Source organism: Dromiciops gliroides, chromosome X, assembly GCF_019393635.1.
Source record: "Dromiciops gliroides isolate mDroGli1 chromosome X, mDroGli1.pri, whole genome shotgun sequence".
NCBI classification, from domain to species: Eukaryota; Metazoa; Chordata; class Mammalia; order Microbiotheria; family Microbiotheriidae; genus Dromiciops; species Dromiciops gliroides.
In genome coordinates, this window is record NC_057867.1 from 78,983,523 (window position 1) to 79,003,763 (window position 20,241).

At 46.9% G+C, this 20,241-nt stretch overlaps 1 protein-coding gene across 1 annotated transcript; it reads left to right on the top strand.

Annotated features, from left to right (window-relative positions):
• The first annotated feature begins 464 nt into the window (after window positions 1-464).
• On the top strand, window positions 465-13,486 carry SPRY3 (sprouty RTK signaling antagonist 3). The gene is made up of 2 exons (XM_043974225.1): window positions 465-736; window positions 10,123-13,486. Exon 2 carries the CDS (start codon window positions 10,230-10,232, stop codon window positions 11,094-11,096), a length of 867 nt encoding a protein of 288 aa, XP_043830160.1. The 5' UTR covers window positions 465-736; window positions 10,123-10,229; the 3' UTR covers window positions 11,097-13,486.
• The last annotated feature ends 6,755 nt before the right edge of the window (window positions 13,487-20,241 follow it).

Here is a 20,241-nt window from a genome sequence, read left to right on the forward strand (position 1 = left end):
TATTGGTCTGCTGAGATGCACTGAGGCTACAACTGCATTCCCTTCATTCTCTTCATCTGTCAAAGAGGAGGAAGAGAAGAAGAGGAAGAGAAGGAGGAGCAAGAGAGGAAGAGCAGGAGCAGGGGCAGGGGCAGGAGCAGGAGCAGGGGCAGGGGCAGGGGCAGGAGGAAAGGCAGCAGCAGCCGCCACCGCCGCAGCAGCAACAGCAACAGCAACAGCAGCAACAGCAGGAGGAGGAGGAAGAGAAGGAGGAAGAGGAGAAGGAGGAGGAGGAGGAGGAGAGGAGGAGGAGGAGGAGGAGGAGAGGAGGAGGAGGAGGAGGAGGAGGAGGAGGAGGAGGAGGAGGAGGAGGAGGAGGAGGAGGAGGAGGAGGAGGAGGAGGAGGAGGGAGGAGGAGGAGGAGGAGGAGGAGGAGGAGGAGGAGGAGGGAATTTGCCCTGACTGGCGTTCTTTGGGGAATATGTGCCCCCTGATTTATATCTCTATGTAAAACCTATACAAAGTATCTGCCAGTAACAGGTCTCGAATTTTTTTTCCCCTCCCACTCTGCTGTGTCAGAGGAACGCAGACAGAAGTACCTCTGTTTCGGGCTCCACCGCTGGAGGAGGAGTTTTCATTCAGACTTTCTGAAGAGGTGGAGATACTGAGAGACTCACCAGAAAAGGTCCCCTGAGCCAGCCTGGGGATTCAGTCTTTTTCCTGCTCCTGTTCGCCATGGACCTGCCTTCCTCTCCAAGTAAGTAAGCCTCAGTAGACCAGAACTTCCCCCAGCGTGTGCGTGGATATGTGTGTGTGTGTGTGTGTGTGTGTGTGTGTGTATGTATGTATGTATGTGCGTGCGCGCGCGCGCGCGCGCGTGTGTGTGTGTGTGTGTGTGTGTGTGTGAATGTAGTGTGTGTGGGATGTGGATGTGGATGTGTGTGTGAATGTGTGTCTATGCGAGCGCTTGTGTGCGAGTGTGTGTGTGTGTTGGGGGGGAGGGCGACTGTAGGCTGCCAGCAGCTTTAAATACAGACCCAGGTCTCTATCTCACCTTATTTATCTATGCAATGTATTGATTGGCTTTCCTTAGAGCTGCCTAGCCCTGGGCTCTGTGGATTACACCCAGCCTGGGAAAACAGTAAAATCCATTGACATGAGTCAGCACTTAGAGAAAACTCCAAATTGGACATTTGAAAACTAAAAGAATACTCTAAATAATCACCCCTTTGGAAGCCCGAAGCTACGTCCATTTCTCTCCAATTGACCTTTAAATACCTTTGTGTGTGTGTGTGTCTGTGTGTGTGTGTGTGTGTGTGTGTGTGTGTCTGTGTCTGTGTGTGTCTGTGTGTGTGTATTGGCGCGCGAGCGCGCGCCTGCGCGCGCCTGTCTGTCCTAGCTCCAGACAGCTCCAGGTCATCAGCACTAGCTGGCTGGAGGAATAACAGACAGACAAGCTGCCTAAAGGAGCGGACCACTGAGGCAGGGGCCAGACCAGAGCCTCCTCTGCTAATGGCTCCCGGCTTGGATTGGTGCAGCTTTCTGATTTCATCATATCACCTTGCCCTGGGAAAAAGATGGCCCAAACTTGCAGAGTGGAACCCCCTCGTCACATTAAGCCACAGCAGCTGTTAGGAAATCTAGGGGGTTATGTCTTTGTGGGCACGAATCTGAAAGTGGTATTTGAGTTGGGTTTATTACCCCCCTCCCCGAAACTGGGCACCTGCACACAAATCAATTTAGCCAGTGGCTGCCTGGGAGAATCTGGGGCTGGTCATTCTTCAATCCATCCTTCTGGGTATTTGTAAAATATTGAAAATCAGACTGGGTAATTGGAGATAAAACTAAACTCCTAGGCAGAAAAGCTATTTCAAAGTACAAATATCCTGCCAGATCCATAGGAATTATGTGGATGCGCAAATATTAGGGATCCAGTTACTCTCCCCCCCCAATATGCCAGCCACATGCAATGAAAAGCCTGCTTGAGCACAGTAAGCCCCCAAAGTGTTGATCTGAAGTTCAATCTAATTTCTGGCTCAGGGTTTGGGCTTCTTTGTGGCCATGGCATATAGCCTCTAAGCACCCTTGGTCATTTTTGAAAGGGAGGTCTTCAAAATGAAGGGGCTTTAGAATGTGTTCTATGTTGCGGGGGCGGGGGGGGGTGTGTAAAACACCAAGCCTTAGAGACTTAGAATTAGGGACTTCTCTCCTCCTGCCCTGCCCTATACCTAGCACAGCCCCATAGAATGCCATGGCTTGGATGGGACCCTATTGATTTAGTGGTTGAACCCCTCACATTTTATTTACAGGGAAACTGAATCCCTAAGACATGAAGTCTCAAGGTAGTATATCTCATTACTGGTAGGGTTGACACCAGAATCCAGATCTCTTAATTTTCATCAAAGAAGCTTGGGTTAAAAAAGAAAATCCACAAAGCCCTCAGAAAGGAAAGACTAGTTTCTCAGTATGTTCTGGTGTATGAAAAGTATTTGTATTCATTAGGTTTGAGCACTTGAAATCTTCAAATTGCCAGGGTTAGAAATGAACTGCCTGACTCAGTTCCTTAGCTAAGAGTAGGGTAGCAGTGAGATGAGATAAGAATTAAGCAATATAGGGACCTGCAGTGAGATGCAGAAATGATGGCTGAATTATGATGGGATTACTTTGGCAAGTTGTGAAAGAATCATGGAATTTAAAAGCTAGAAGGGGTCTTAGAGTTCTTCTAGTATCAACTGTCTTTTTACAGATAAGGAAACTGAGGTGCAGAGCAAGTAGAGCAATTGGCAGAGGTCCCACCCTTGCAGTGCAGAAGACCCTTAGTCCTCTGAATCCCCAATCTGAGCTCTTCCCAGCATGCTGCAAAGGTTAGAGTAAGGTATGAACAATTAGAGGGGGAGAGCTTAGTCATGGAGGAAGGGGGCAAGTGGGAATTTGCCAGGAGGGGTGTCATTTGTACAATGAGGAAATTTTAGAGAGTGAGGGTCCAAACAAGGAATTAAACATAGTTAAGACCATTGTAAAGATCCCACTATTTGCTGGAAGTCATTCTTTGAGTTAGCTCATATGTCACAGAGACATGACAAGTTATAACTGTCATGACTAGATGGGGGTGGGGTCAGCCTGTCCTCCACCGTCCTTACCCAATTTGTTCTGAAATCAACATTGACTCCCATTATGTCAGTAGGGAATTCAGCCCTGAAACCACAACTATCCACATTTTTCATTCAGCAAGGTGGTGGCAGATAGACACATTTTGGGGAACTTCAGGCTCAACATTCACAAAGCAAAGAGTATTTTGTCTTGAAGAAAAATCCTAGTCCCCCTGAATGGACTTTGGATGTCTCTGTCCCCTCAAAGCAATCTGCAAAACAAAATTCACATCAGGTCAGAGAGAGCAAATTCCAGGACCAGAGGGAAAGTGTTCAGGAAGTTGTGAGTACCTGAGCAGAGGGATGCCAATGGGAGTGGGCTTACAATGCATCATTCATGACTGCAGAGGCACTATGCATCCGTCTGAAATAACAAGATCTCTCCACCCTGCAGTCAAGAATTTGCAATCTCCTAAACCACCTTTTAAGAGTATGTGCCTTGTTAAAAAAAAAAAAAAGCCACTCCTCAAAGAGGGAAAGAAACTGCCCAGCAGCTTTAGTAACTTACAGTGCTGTTGCTTCAGGGTTTTTCTGGATCAGAAAAAACCATGTTGGTAATCGTTTATTTCTCCCTGTATCTGTTGCATCAGCCTGTTGGTTTCAGAGCTCCTGGCCCCCTTTCCCTTCCTCCCGTTAGTTAGCTTGGATCCAGCATTCTGAAATGACACACGATTTGCTGTCATTCATCCAATCTTGTTCAGCACCCTAACCTTCCCCAGGTCTCCTTGAAACCCCGCTCACTGTCCTGCTGTTCCTCCATTTGGGAATCAAGCGTTCCTGCTGATTAAAAGACTTTGCCAAGCGAAAAGGAACCTGGTGGGTTCGTCTTGGACATCCCCCTGCAGAACCATCCCCAAGCCAGAGGGCAACATCTGGTCTTAGAGATTACTTCCTCCTCCCTTCTTCCCCACCTCCCACCCCCAACCCCTGGAAATGTTGGAACTTCTGCTGGTCACCCAGTCCAAGTGTTTCTCCTTTTCATTACTCTTTCCCAGGTCTACCCCATGTGACCTTGGATAAATCACTTGCCCTCTCTGGGACAGTTTCCTCCTCTGTAAAGTAAAATGAGGGGTTTGAACTGGCTGACCTCCGAGGCCCCTTCCACCTCTATGATCTAAAAGCCTGTGATCCCATAACCTCTACACTCGTGATCCAGAGAACCCTAGTATCTTTCTCTACAAGGTTCCTTTTGTCTGGCTTGCTCCCTTGACATCTGCTGGGGTCCTCGGTTTTGAATCCTCAGTACTGTGCCCTAGACCCCCACCCCTCCTCTCGTTGTTTTCCTGTCCTTGCCCTGAGCCAGATCTCTGAGGTTTGCAGTTTTGTGGATCCTTGAGCCCTACTGTTCCCTCAGTCTTGTCTGAGGCCAGTGTTTAATGGGATCTCCAGTCTAACAACCTTCCTTTCAGGTCCTCTGAATCCTACTGGATATTTGTACTTTTCGGGCACCATGCAGGAGATGGATATTAATGCTTCTGAATTCCTCATTCCACAGGGAAGTCCACTGGAGACAATAGGGTCATTCTTAGCTCTACCTCTGGAACCCATAGGACATTAGGCTCATTTGCACAGTGTGCCTTAGTAAATCTTGGTGTCCTTGCTGGTTAAGGTGACCAGGTGCAAATTGCTTAGACCTAAGGAATGCATTACACCCTCCTGGCCGGATCACTGGATCCCAAATCCCCCACCTATTTGGGGCGGCTGTTACCCATGTCTTCCCTAAAATTGTCAGGGTTAGAAGGGACCACTGGGAAAGGACATTAGAAGTCATCTCGTCCAGCCCTCTCATTTTACATAGGGAAGTGAAGAGACTTGCCTAAACTCATATAGCTCATACAGAAGGAGCTCAGATTGGAAAATCCATGTCCTTTGATTCCAAATCTGGGGTTCTTTCCTTATGATGATGATGAAGAAGAATGATTAATAATAATAAGAATAAGAATAAATGTATTTAGTGCCTACTAAGTGTTAGGCACTGTGCTAAGCCTTTTACAAATCTTATCTCATTTAATCCTCACAACAACCCTGGGTGGTAGGTGCTATTGTTATCCCCATTTGATAGATGGGGAAACTGAGGCAGACAGAAGTTAAGTGACTTGGACAGAGTCCCACAGTTAGTGTCTGAGGCCCGATTGGAACTCAGCCTTCCTGACTCCAGCTCCAATGCTCTGTGCACTGTGGCGCCCCCTAGTGGTGCACACTGTCTCTCAATCCCTTCATTTCTCTAAAATTTTATTGATGCTTTTAATTTTGATACTAGTATAGGCATTTCCCAGTGCACACCCCTTCCTCCAAGAACCGTCTTTTGTCACAAACAAAAATGACTCAGGAAAGCCAGCTGACACAGTGACCACATCTGACGGTTTATCCAACATTCCACGACTATGGTCCTTCACCTGTCAGCCAAGAGGAGGGAATCGTATTTAATCATCTCTCCTCTGGAACCAGAATTTCAACCCCCTCATTTTGTAAGTGAGGAAACTGTAGCCCAAAGAGGAAAAGTGATTTTGCCCAAGGCCAAAAACCTGTTTGTATTCAGGACCTGACTTGACGTATTGAGTCTCAGGTGTGTGCCAGTGTCCATTGTGTCCTGGACTTTCCACGAGGCCAAAATAACCAATGTGAAAAATACAGCTACATCAGCTCTTGGGTGCATTGAGATTCTTGCCTTGGCCTCCCCCCCCCCCCCCCCCCCCCCCCCCCCCCCCCCCCCCCCCCCCCCGCCACAGTCATTTCACTGATTAACCCTTGGGCAAACATTTCAGCTGAAATGATCTGTGTGTATACCTCCCCCAAGCCATCTGACCCTCTCACCAGATAGATTGTCCTCCACTGAGTGTTTAGGGGCTGAGACCTTTTGCTTCCTCATTTCCCTGCCCTAGCTCGGTTTTCTTTGTTTCTCTGCCTTGTTCATTGAAGGAAACCATATCCTTTCGCACCCATTCAGGTCTATTACTCATTCAAGCCATCCACACCATCCACTTTGTATGAGTAATTGTTCTATTTTGAGCTGCCCTGAAATCTGATGGCTTTTGTACATGCTTTGATTCCTGCTCCTGTTTTCTTGGGCCTGGAACCCCCTGATTGGCTGCTGCATTTGGGTGCTCCCCTTTTCTCCCATGTAAACTGCCAAGGGCTCAGAGGGCACAGGAATGACTGGCATGTGTTCATCACTCCTGCCTGCCTCTCTGGAGTGGGCAACCTCCCCTGAAGATTACACTTGGGAGAATGATGCTCTCTTAGATAATGGCCATCCATCTCCTCTGTGCTGGTAGCCAGTAGGCTTTGCACCCATCGTCCTTTGCTTCCCGGTCATCTTCTTTGCTGACTCTATAGTCTGGGTTTCCAGCAAGGATGGTGGCCAGTGGGAGGTGGGGGTGATAGTGAATGCAATTCAATTCACTTCAAGAAACATGGCTTACATCTCTACTCTGTGTCAGTCATTTCACTTAGTCAATTGCTCCTGTAGGTTAGAATCAGAGAGAAGGCTCATTTACCCTTTTTTTCTACCTAGAGGTCATCTGGCAACCTAAACCAATGCTTTGTCACCCATTCATGGTGGGCCTACACCTAATGGAGAGAAGGCCAATTGCAGGTCAGCACCTGACTCCCTCTGGATCAATTTAGAGCCTGAGCTAGCTGGGAAGCTCACTGGTATTGTAGAAGAAGCAGGGACTTAGGAGTCCAATGCCCTGCTGAGGGATATGACCTATGTGTCATATCATGTCTCTGGGCCTCAATTTCCCCTTTCTTGAGCATTGGAAGCAGATGAGAATCTCATCCTCATACCTCCTGTTCCTCCCTGTCCTATCTCTGCTCCAAGCAAGGTGGAACATGCTTAGAGATCCATTTGCTGCCTACCCCAGCTCCTGCCCCACCCACAGAGAGTGCTCACATCTTTCCAATTTACTCCTCTCCCAACAACCCTGTGAACCCCCTAATGCAGGAGTTATTATCCTCATTTCATTTCAAAAAGGAAGATGTTGCAGATCAGACACAGGGAGACTTGTCCAGAAATGTGGGCAGAAGGTGGCAGTGCCCAGATCACCTGGCTCACAGTCCCAGTGCCCTTACCATCTCACTTTGTCTCTATTCCTGTGTCCTGTCATTTCCCTCCCACTACACTCCCACATTCTCCCCTCCCAAACAATCCTAAGTGGTCTCATCAATGTTCGTGTTGCCATGCATTCTAGGAAGGCAGAACCCTGTTCCCTCCAGCACCCTGAGACTTGGGAACCTGGAGCATAGCTATGCCAAGGCTTTCATGAGCTGGAAAAACAGCAAGGGAGGAGTAGAAAGAACTTTGGATGTAAGAGGCCAAAGATGTGGGTTCATGTCCTATAGCTGTATGAGACTTGGTTTCCTTATCTCTAAAATGGAAAGAATCATCTCCACCCTACCTCCCACAGGGGACAGTTATGTTTCTCACCCTAGTGAGAAAGAGCATGAAAAGAGTTTTATAACCCTGAAGGGCTCTCTGTAAGTGTCACTTGAATTCTTATTGTTGTTATCGTTATCGTCATTGTCATCGTCATCATCATCAGAAACTCCTACCAAGCCTCGTGAGGGTAGAGATCACCTTACATTCCAGACAGAGCCTATCTTCTTCTGCCAAATGCCCAGCCAGTGAAATGCTAGCGCTTCCATGGCTCAACAAATAGCCAAGGCCATCCATCATCATGGCCATTTCAGAAGAAGACATTATTCTGAAACTCCTTTAACTGGAGTCAGCATAGGGGTCCTCTTCTACTTGGGGTCTGCAACTCCAACCTTGACTACAAAAGCCTTATGTCATGGAAGGCGCTTTGACCGCTGCTCTTGGGAGAGTCAGCTCTCTTTTGAGTATGTTGCCAACAAATTCTCTTCCAGTTTTCTATCAGGGTTCTGGTGCTACAGGTTTGCAGGGTCAGAACAATACAGTCTGTATTAGCTGACAAATAGCATCCCCTGTTATGGCAAACCCAGCCAGGAAGAGGAGGAAAAAAGAAGGAGACAAAATACCCTATGATGAGCTTGAGTTCATTCCATTCCTGGCGAAATCCTCCAGCAGTACTTAAGGGGTGATTTGTGAGCATTCAGAGAGGGAAGGCATGATCACCAAAAGCCAGCATGGCTTTTTCCAAAGCACGTTGTGCTAGAATAATGTTATTTCTTATTTGAACAGGGTCACTGAATTAGTACATTAGGGAAATGTCAGTGATACACCTAGATTTTAGCAAGATGTTTGATAAAATCTCTTATGTTGTCCTTGTGGACAAGATTGAGAGATATTGGGCTAGATGATAATACAGTTCATTGGACCTTATAGGATCAACCCCAAGGAGTGGTAATTAGTAGATGATGATAACAGGCATTTGAGGTCTTTAGTAGAGTGTCACTGGGGACCTGTCCTTGGCTCTGCCCCCTCTATGTTTTTGTCCCTGACTTGGGGAAGGCATAGATGGTGTACTTATCAAATTAAATGGTTATGGGAAGCTGGAAGAGAGAGCAAACACACAGATTAAGGATTCCAAAAGGCCGTCTGTGCCTCATCCCACCCCCACTTCCTCCTCAGCAGAATCTAACAAGATGAAATTCAAATGGTATAAATGTAAATTCCTAAAATGAACGGTACAAAGTATAGAGTGGGAAAATTTTGGCTAGACAAAAATGTGTCCAGAATAAGAGACCTCTGGTAAAGCACCAGCCCTGGATTCAGGAGTACCTGAGTTCAAATCTGGCCTCAGACACTTGACACTTACTGGCTGTGTGACCCTGGGCAAGTCACATAACCCTCGTTGCCCTGCAAAAACAAACAAACAAAAACAAAACAAAACAGAATAAGAGACCTCACCTAGAGTATGGGGTTCAGTTCTGGGTACCACATTTCAGGAAGGAGATTGTCAAGTTCTCTGAGGCTGAACAGCATGGGGGGGGGGATGGTCCAGAGGCCAAAGCATACAAAGATTTGTTGAAAGAACCCGAGGATTGTGTTCAAGTGTTTGAAGGGCCGTTCTGAAAAGAGGGACTTGTTCTGTTAGGTCCGAGGGGGCAGAACCAGGAGCGCGGGGAGAAAGTATACACAGGGGAAATTTAGCCTCAATGTGAGGAGGGATTTGCTAACCATTAAGGGCATCTACCTTGTTCTGTAGGAAGAACTCTCTGTTGCTGGCAGCAGACTGAGGAACCACTTGTTGAGACTGTTAGATAGGAGGGGCTTGTGCCAAGTAGTAGCTGCCCTAGGGGGTCACTAAGATCCCTTCCAGGTCTTGGTGGATGTCGCAATTCTGTTGTGAGAGTGTATCTCACTGGGAAGACAAGCTGCACCTATCCCTACAGAAAGGAGCATGGAGGGCAAATGGCAAATGCTAATCCATGCATGAATGCTGAGAAGTGATGAGAGGGGGGGAAGAGCAGAAGATGACAATTCCCTACCTCTTCTTCTATTGAGTTTTCACTCTTCAGTATGGAGGGGCCTGCTCAGGCCTCATGCCTCTTCTTACTCTCTGGTGATGGTCCTGCCTATGTGGTCTCATTCTCTCTCTCTCTCTCTCTCTCTCTCTCTCTCTCTCTCTCTCTCTCTCTCTCTCTCTCTCTCTCTCTCTCTCTCTCTCCCCCTCCCTCCCCCCTTTCTCTCTCCCCTCTCTTCTCTCTTCCTCCCTCCCCCTTCCTCCTCCTTCTGCTCCTTTTTGTTCTTATTCTTCTTCCTCTCTCCCTCCATCTCGCTTCCTCCTTCCCTCTCTTGCTTTCCCTCTCCCTCCCTCCCTTTCTCTCTCCCTCCCTCTCTCTCTCTCCCTCTCTCTCTCTCTCTCCCCCTCCTCCCTCCCCCTCTCTCTCTCCCTCCCTCTCTTTCTCTCTCTCCCTCCCTCCCTCTCTCTCTCTTTCCCTCCCTCCCTCCTCCCTCCCTCCCTCCCTCTCTCCCTCCCCCTTTCTCTCTCTCTCTCTCTCTCTCTCTCTCTCTCTCTCTCTCTCTCTCTCTCTCTCTCTCTCTCTCCTTCTCCCTTTTCTCCCTAAGGCTTTTCAGATGTGCCCTGATGCCTACATAACTGCAAGCCCTCCCTCCTCTTTACCACCAGAGTGCCACCCTCACTCAACTCCAAAGAATTCAAGAGCCAAGACAACATGGATGCCCCAATAACAGACGATTTTCCTCAAACCCTGCCCATTGAGCAACTCTGCTCCATCCATGTCAGCAATGAGTATGTGGAACGACCTGCCATCTCCTGCCAACAGACCCTGTCCAGTTCTTCCCTTGCCCAGCAGGCTCACAAGTCCGACTGGTCCCTGTCTACTCTACCCTCTGATCTGCCTCGAAGCCTCAGCCAATGCCGCCAGCTTCAGCTGTTGCCGCAGCATCTGAGCCAACCCAGCCTTGCCAGCTCCTTATCCCACACCACCATCACCTCCGACCAAAGGCTTCTGAGCAGCATCACTCCATCACCCTCGGATCACTCCCTTATCTGTACCCAGCCTCAAGCTGGGGCCTTGAAAGTGGAGGAGTCTCAGAAAGGTGCAGCAGAGAAGCTGTCCCTCCATACTGGTGGGCACCTCTTCATTTGTGAAGAGTGTGGCCGTTGCAAATGCATCCGCTGCACGGCCACACGCACCCTACCCTCCTGCTGGCTCTGCAAGCAGCGCTGCCTCTGCTCCCCAGAGAGCCTGCTCGACTACAGCACATGCCTCTGCTGCGTCAAGGGTATCTTTTACCACTGCTCCACAGACGACGAAGACAACTGTGCTGATGAGCCCTGCTCCTGTGGGCCTGGATCCTGCTGTGCCCGCTGGGCGGCCATGAGCCTCCTGTCACTGGTCATGCCTTGCCTGTGCTTGTACCCTCCAGCTCGAGGATGTCTCAAGTTGTGCCAGCAAGGCTACGATGGCCTCCGGAGACCAGGCTGCCGATGCAAGAGCCACACCAACACTGTTTGCAGAAAGATCTCCTCTTCCAGCGGAGCCTCCTTCCCCAGGACCATGGAGAAGCCGGTGTAAATGCCTTGCAGCCTCCCCCAGCCCCTTCTCTCCCCCTCCCCCTTCACTCTACAGGAAAGAAGGCTGGGGGGTCAGAGAAAGCAACTAGCCAGGACTCAAGGGCTTGCCCCCATCAATCCTGCCATGCCCTGGGGCTGGCCAAGTGCATCTTGAGTCCTAGGCAGCTTGTCCTTCCCTCATCGGCTCTGTGCGCCCCCCCACTCCTGCCTTAGCCTCCCCACCCCCACTCACCTCTCAGCTTGCCCTGCCCCAAAGCAAAAAATTAATTAAAAATCAGATGATCCAAAGACATGGGACCTGCACATTGAAGACAAATTGAGCCAGCTTCTGGCCATCTGCCCATGGCCTCCTCAGCACTGTGTGGCAAACAGGAGGCTCCCTGACCCAGCCTCCTTCCACACTGGACTCATTTCCCCAGTGCCTTCGGGGGCTTTCTCCTGAGATGGCTTCCGACGTGTACCTAATCTAATTGTTCTTCCCCTCTCTTCATCCTTGCCTTTCTCATTCTCTCTCTTCCGCTTCTGTACTCCATTCTCTCGTTCTCAACCTGCCCCATCATCCTCTCCTTGCTCTCTCATCCTCTCCTTGCTCGCTTCTTTCTCCATCATCTCCTCCCTGTTCTTTCTTTCCCTCCCACTCTCTCATTCTCTCTCTATCCCCCCTTATCCTACATCCCCTTTACCATCTCTCCTCTCAGTTCCCTTCCCTTGCCCCCACCTCATTCTTCATCCCTTCCCAATTTCCTAATCCCCTCCCTTACTCCACTTCATCCCTCATTTCTTGGCTTTTCCTTTTTCTCCTCACTCTCCCTCATCTTCTCTTTCCTACCTCATTTCCCCTCATTCCCTTCTCCATCCCTCCTCCCCATTCAGTTTCCTCATCCCTCAACCCCCCATGCTCCTCCATCTTCCAGTTCCTTAATCCCTTGTCTCTTCCCTTACCCAACCTGATCCTTTATCTTTTCCCCTCGCCTTGGCTTTTCCATTCTTTTCTTGTCCCATGTCACCTTTGCTACCCCTTGTCCCAGCCCAACACCTTCAACCCTCCTCCCCCATCTCCTCATCACCTCCTTACTGCCTCCCCCACTTCTTCCTCATGCCTTCTTCCCTACCCCCTCTTTCTCTAGCACCTTCAGGAGTGGGGTTTCCCCAAATACCTTCCCTTTGCTTTCTTCCCTTTGCTGTGCTATTACCCAGTCTTGCAAAAGAAGAAGGATTCATGTGATATATTAACCAAGAAGCCTGCCTGAAATCCAGATGTGTGAGTGTGTGTGTGTGTATATGCACTGCACCCACCATACCCACACATCTCAAGGCATATGGGATCAGGATAAAGTAATCCAGGCTTGGTCAGCTGGAGTCTTGTCCTTTTCCCCCCAAACTGGATGGCCTTGGGCAGTAAAGGGTGGAATCCGAAGCCCTTCTCTAGATATCAATAATCTTAAGACTGCAAGATTTCTGTTCTGTGACTGGAACTCTGGACTGGAAAGGACTTTAAAGATCTTGCAACCCATTTGACAGATGAGGAAACAGAGTCCCTGAAAGGGAACATAGCATGTTCAAAGCCACGTGGGACAATTGTGATAGAGCTGGGATGAAGACACGGGTCTCCATTCTCCCAGACTGGTGCTCTTTCCTGGCACCACATCAGGCATCTTCTTGCCTGGCCCTCCATTAGTAGGGGCAAAATACAGCCTCCACACAGAAACCAGGGAGAAGTGAATCAATGGTTGCTGTCCAATGTCTGTTGGATACTTCTCCATTTGTGAAGTGTTAAGTATCACTCACAGGCAGCTCCATTGGCAGGGCCAAGGTTGCAGTTCATTGCTTAGGAGGAGCTGGCATCACCCTTTGCCCTTCTCGATGACCAAGGGTGGCCTGTTGGAAGACTGAACACAAGGACTCCAAAAGAAGACCTTGCCGTGTCATCTCTCCTATGGTTCCCCAAACTGACTTTGCCCCCCCCATGTCCCATAGCCTCTGAAGAGGCACTGGCCAATGCACCTGGTAGCTCGGAACCAAATTCCAAGGAAAAAGAAAAGTTGCAGATGCAAAAGTACAAGGTCCCAGGTATGTAAGACAGGATGTACCTCCCTCTTCCCTAAATTGAACTCAGAGTACCCAGGCTAAACTTCCTTACTTGTGAGAGACTGCCTCTACAGTTCTCCAATTGGTCAAGATCACATACTGTGGAAGGACAGCAGGGGTCACTCCTAATGAGGGTTACTGGGAGGAGAAATTCTCCAGTGCCATAGCTTTCCCCCTGTAGTGGGCTTAAAGTTTTCACAAAAGGATTCCAAGGGGGAGGTTACCTTCTCCAAAAAGAGGAGCTCCAGCCTGGCTTGCTGCTTACCTGTTCCATCCATACAGCTCATGCTTTCCAAAATGGATGTGCAGGTGTGTGTTTCGAGGGCGGGGGGGGGGCATTATGGTAGTGCCCAAGAAGAAGAGGGGAAAATTCACACATCCTGCATGAATGCCAAAGGCAAGAGATGACCCCAAAGCACCAAAGTTATCCGTGCTGCAGGTCTTGGGTCCGTCTTGAATCTTCTGGACCAGACAGGCATGTATGTACTGCTGGCAGCCCTGCCCGACTCACTTGCTCCTCTCTGTGGAGAATTGCTTTGATCTATTTTTGTATATAGAAATATGATGGTTAGAACGATTGCTTTAATAATATTTAATGATATTACTGTGAATGGTGCCATATGCAAAGGTTTGCCTTCTTGGTACAGATATGAACCCAAACATGTATCTATAGCCTTCTCTGTTGCTTTTTAATCCCTCCTTTGGAAGCCACTTATTATTCTCCTGAGCGTGCTTCGGAGCGATCTTCCACTAAAGGCTGTGACCAGCTCTCTGGAACCCAGGGTGTAGGGAGGAAAAGCTCCTCCTTTGTCTCCACCTTAAGTGTGCCCAGAGCTGAGCTATATAAAGATTTGCTGATATTAGTGCATTGTGCCTAAAGCTAAAGCTATTCTATGGGTGTTTGCTTATTACTCCCAAATCCTGTGCTGACAGTAGCCTTTTCCCTCTAACCCCCTTTGACATCCATGGGTCCTCATCCTGTAGTCTTCATTAAGGCCAATTGCCCCCAGTCACCAGCAATGGGTCCCCCAACTCTGTCATATGCCCAGAGGGTACTTTCTCTTGGTGGACTTCAGAATGGTCCAACACCAGCCTCCAGAAAGCTGAGAGGTTCCCAGAATTCCCTCTGGGGAAAAAGCAGGGCTCTCACTTGGTTCCAAGTTGACTGGACTTGGGCAGCATGAGGTTCACCACAGAGAGGTTTGGTGGGGATTCTTTGTGTGTATATCCTTTCCATTATATACAGATGTATCCATATCCATATATACGTAGATATATGTGTGTATAGATATATACACACGTGTATATTTAAAATAGAGACAACAAAATTCTAAAACCTTCAGAAAAGCTTGGTTTTCATGATGTTTCTACTTTGTGTCATATATAGTATAAACAGCAACCTTTAATGAGTATTTCTTGATTCTATCTATGTATATATCTATCTATGTATATATATTCTGTGTGTATATATACACATATATGCAATTAGGCCATTTTTTTTACCTCTTAATCTCCTTGCTTTCTCCATGTTGTTCCCTCAATATGGTCCATGTCATTTGTGCTCAGGGTTTTCCTCAGGTTCCCTACACTAGTATAGCTTTAGGAGTCTGGAACAGTGACAAGCCCTGGTACAATGACAAACCCATATGAGTGACTCTTCCTTCTGTCAATTCAAATCTCCCTTCAGCCCAGACCACCAGGGAAAAGAGGACATACTCAATTTATTTGGGCATAGATATACTCTATCATGTGGAATCAAGCCCCAACTCTCAGCCACTCTTCCATGATTCTCCTATTTTTCTAAGATATTAGCAGTGCCAGCCAGTGCCATCCCTACCCCCTCCCAAAGCGTGCCTGCCATTAGCAGCATGTCCTCAGAGTCTTTATGGCCTAGGAAAATCTTATCCATGTCACGTATGGTTCCTGTATTGCTTGTGGTGACTTGGTGTGATCGATTCAAGCACTCTGAAACGGTGGAATAGAAGGGTGTCATCAGAAAAGGTCAGAATGCCCTGCTCCCATTCCAGTGATCCATAATGCCCTAGACCAATGGAAAAAGGAGGGAGGATGGTACAGACAGAGAAGGAAAGGAGCTGGTCTGCCTCTTACATCAAAGTTCAGGAGTGGCTGATGATTCAGCCAGGTATTAGCTCGCTTGGCCAGCACTCCGGTGTGGATGCTCGCTGGGGTTTAGCTAGCACGAGCCCATGGGAATACCCTTCCTAGCACCCTCTTGTTCTTGTTCTTGTTCTTGTTCCTCCTAATTAGTGTCTAACCTTGTCCATTCTTCCTTCTCAGATCCAACAGGGTATTCCCTCTGTTCCTAAACCCATGGATGTCCCTGAAAAGGTCTTAGCTGAATGTTCAAGTTCTGACTGATGGGACACAGCTACTCATGGGTAGGATTGAAATGATAGCTTCATCACCTGAAGCTAGACTGAGTTCAAAGCCTGAACAGGAAGCCTGCAGAGCCTGGGAGGAGGCTTGAGAGCACTGCAGAGCCAGGATGAGCTATCACTTCAATCTTTTGGAAAGCTGTCTTTCAGCTTGTCAGTGGAGTTAGTTAGGTGAGGGCGGTTAGGAGAATGAAGAACGTGAAGCATTGACTTTCAAGGGTGCCCAACACCTTAAGCTTGTGTGATTCCAAGTTTTCCTTTACTCCATGCCCTTCATTATAAAGCAGAGTGGCCAACAGGTATGTGGAGCACAGACTACCCACTGAGGGCCTCCAAAGAATATCAGAACTGAAGGTTCGTTGAATCCAGGTCTCTACTTTTAGAGAGTGGAAAGCCAAGGCCCTGGGTGGTTGGAGGACTTGCCTAATTTCCCAGGATTTCAACCAACAAGGATTCCTTGAGACCCCTTATGTGCCCAGCACTGTATAACACCTATCAATCAATCTAGACTGTGCTATCACTGTTCTACTCTCTTTCCTACTTTCTGCAGGAAAGAATTTGGTGACTCTGATTAACTGGTGCTAAACATACAAATGAAAATGAATTTGTTCTTGCAATCCAAGGACTAGCCAAGTCTGAAAAGACCATTCTTCAGAGGAAACAAAAACAGTTATTACTTTGGCTAGCTTTTAGAATAGTGTGTCTGCATGTACACACACACACACACACACACACACACACACACACACAAACAAACATTTAGGAACTCATGCTTTTAGGATATGTCCACATGCAATTAAAACAATTGGTCAATGGAGTCAAGCCAATGATCAAATAGTCAAAGTGATTTGGGTATTGTGAGGACCCAACCAACAACTTGTTGATTACCTTGAGTTTTCCCATTTTACCCCATTGTTGTGGCATCTTTCCATTCCCACCTTCATCCAGTAAGTACCTGGTGCATTTTTTCACTTAACCCTAAGGAGGCACATGGATTTTGTGTCTGCATTAAGTTAAAATCTTGACAAAACCTCCAAATGTCAATGACCTGCATGCATTGTCCATATGATGACAAATATTTAAATAATTGGCAGAAATTTTTCATTCTTTGTCCAGAGGGGTTAAAATGTGACAAGATCATTGAGGCTCTGGGAAAATTTTAAACCAAAGTTCCCATTTCTGTTGGCCTTTGTAGGAATAGAGAGCAAAGAGGAACCCTAAAATCTATTCTAGTGAAGAATGAAGCCTAACACAAAATATCCTCATTCAATCTCCTTGGGTCAAACAGTCCATGTAGACTTTTCTTCTTCTCCAATTCCTTTCTAGGCTAACTTCTAATATTGTATAGACTTACATTTGGGGACATTGATTCCTTCTAGAGTGGTCAGAAAAATATCCTACATTGATGATGGGATTGCTGAATTGTGACTTCTTTTGTGGTAGAAATAGTATTGGACTGAGAGTCATAAGACTCGAGTTCCAGGCCCAGCTCTGCTCCCAACTGGCTATGGTGACCATGAGTACATCATTTAACATCTCTGGATGACCTCATCTGAGCTATCAACTAGGGAGAGTAACATCTGCCCTTCCTCAGGAGGCTGTTAGCAGGATCAACTGAGACAGTGGATGGGAAAGTGCTTTGAAAAATGTAAAGTGTCATAGAAATAGGATTTTCTGGTTTTTTGATGTCAGTTCACATGAGGTCAGAGGATAACTAAACTGGAAGAGACCTTTGAAGTCATCTCATTCATCCCCGACATGTTACAGATGAAGAAACTGAGACCCATGGAAGTTAAATGACTTCCTGAGGTTCCCACAGGTAGTAAGTGGCATAGATAGGATTCCAACCCATCTCCTCAGTTTCCAAATCCAGTGTTTTCTCATTTCACTAAGGCCTATATGACTCCCAAATGTCTGGTTGAAAAAAAATTAAAATCACTCATTTACCAGGATACTGATGAACCTTTTAAAGATCAACCTGAACCCCAACCATCCAGACTCATTGACCTGTGGAGTGGATTTGGCTTTAGTGATACCTAGAGAGGGTAGAGTTTGGAACTTAAGAGAGGTCTTTGGACTCCATAGGTCCTGAACCAAGAGCATCCATTGCCCTGGGCCAGGACTTCTGCCATGGAGCCTAAAATAAGTGTGCACATGTAGACACAATCTCCACTCCATAAGTAGAAAGAAAATAATTTTTGTAATTCATACAGTATATAGCACTGTCCACACCCTCAAGTAGTTCCTAAATGATAAATAACCAAGAAATGTTTGGAAACCCTTATTCCTGGCCAATGTATTCTGCAATTTCATTCTTACTCCTTTGGGACTTCTGGATTTCCTCCCCCCCCCCCAAGCATTCAGAGGGTCAACATTGTTTCTTTGGTACAAATGGCGTTCTAAAAAGTGTATACAATGGTCTTTAATTCTTGGTCTTGTTTTAAGGTATGATATGTATTTGTAGTCTATCACTCATTTTGTCAATGCTCTTTACCATTCATATGCATTTATTTTCAAAGTTCATTGTAAAGAAAAAAGATCTTTATTTTCAAAAGCACCATTTTGTGCAATCTCTTTGCAATGCTAAAAAAAATGTCTGAACTAAATAATCCTATAGGTGGTGTGACACTAACAACAGCTATTCAATAAAGTTTTATATATATATCTGTGCATAATATCCCTATGCATAATATATATGTATATATATCTATACCAGCACAATGTCTGTTATTCTCATTTATGGCAGGGGAATTAGCATTTGGTGTCTTCAGGTGGATTCTGCTTGGCTAGGGCATTGTCCTCCCAGGAGTTGGGCTAGGAGGCCACAGCATCTCCGGGCTGCCATTGGGAACCTACATGCTCCTGGGAAAAGGGGCTGAAGAAACTCCCCAGGAACACTCCAGGCGCTGAGGCACAGGACTAGGGAATGAAAGTCATTCTTGCCATGGGCAGAAGGAAGAGCCATGAATAGAAATGCCAAGATCACAGGGGAAGACTAGGGATTCAGAACTTAGTAGTGATCAGAGGTGTCAAAAAGTGAGGTGCTGAGCTCGCTTTCACCAAAAATAGCCAGACACAATTTGAAACAACACCCCCTTTTAGGAAAGTTGTCCCTGCCTTTCTTTGATGAGTAGAAGGTTGAATTAAGGGACCTTGAAAGTCCCTCTCATCTAAAAGAGCTTGAGATAGTATTCCACGCTCCCTAGCATCAAGAACACCATAGTATATGACCAAAGACCCTGGGAGAATGAAAATGGACTCTTGGAGATTTCCTGTTTACTGTGACCCAATTCTAGCAACTTCCAGGAAGACATATATCCTCTGAGATATATATTCAGTTGGATGTGCCCTGCAGACATTGGTCATGGGGAAAGAAGTATCAGAACTTGAACAAGATTTGGAGTATCCATCCTAGGACAAGTAGCTTAAGGCAGATGGGAGGGGGAAGAACCAATCAGAAAACCTGGACTGAACCAACCATGAAATGTCTCTTGAAAATGGAAATGAAAAAAATGGAAAGTCTCTAGTTTAAAAGTAATAAAGGGGGGTAGGAAGAAAAGAGGGGCATTTTGGGAAACAAATCTGAACGTTAAAATCCAGCTTGATGCTCTCTTTCTCATCTCATTTCCTTTTTTTGGGGGGGGGGTTGTGGGGCAATGAGGATTAAGTGATTTGCTCAGGGTCACACAGCTAGTGTCAAGTGTCTGAGATCAGCTTTGAATTCAGGTCCTCCCAAATCCAGGGCTGGTGCTTTATCCACTACACCACCTAGCTGCCCGATGCTCTCTTTCTCTGAGATTGCCACCTCTCTGAGGTTCCTGGGAAGCACCATGACACCCTCATCGTATGATTTCCTGACACTCAAATGAACATTTTCTTTCTCCAGGGGAGCTGGAATTGAAGTAGATGGCTTTGGAGAGTGGGCCAGGTTGGGTAGGAGGGGTTTTGTTCTCTTTTTTCCACTTCAAATTGATCTATGAGGGGAAGCATCGAACACACTGCCTGACAGCCACGTGTAGCCCCCAACACTCTGGAGGATGGCCTGAAACATATTCAAATGTAATTGGGAAACCGTTTTTAAAAAATAAAATAAAAGATAGATAACATTCCATGTTAAAGTCAATATGTGGTGGCAAGAATCCTTATGCATGGATTAGTGGCCGTATTTCGGAGTTTGGTATCACTGGTCTAGATTTCCCACATTCTTTAATGCTGAGAGATGCCACGGAAAGTAGCAAGCAAAGGACAACAACTATGAGAAGAGAGCTTCAGTAATTCAGAAGAGACAGTTTTCAAGAGGAGTAAACACATGGGAGAGAGGTAATAACTAAAATGAAGTAGCCATCGTAATCCAAGGATACCACCTTATGGGCATCATTTAGATTTGGTAAGACTTGGCTGCAATATGGTTCATAGTTGAAGTGAAATGAACAGAACCTTGAGGAGAAGTGACCATGATATGTGAGAATCTTTTCTGGAGAAGAAAGGAGGAAAACGAGCATTTATTAAGCATCTACAACATGCCAGATGAATTCAGGGTTTGGGCAGCCAGGTGGCAAAGTGAATAGCTCTGGGCTCAGGTCTTTCTGACTCGACATCTAGTCCTAAAGCCACTGCATCACCAGCAGCCAGGGGAAGCCAAGCATAGGCTAGACAGGGGAA

What these genes read in the sequence shown, in the direction of transcription:
- SPRY3 (XM_043974225.1), top strand. Translation starts at nt 10,230, where the DNA reads ATGGATGCCCCAATAACAGACGATTTTCCTCAAACCCTGCCCATTGAG.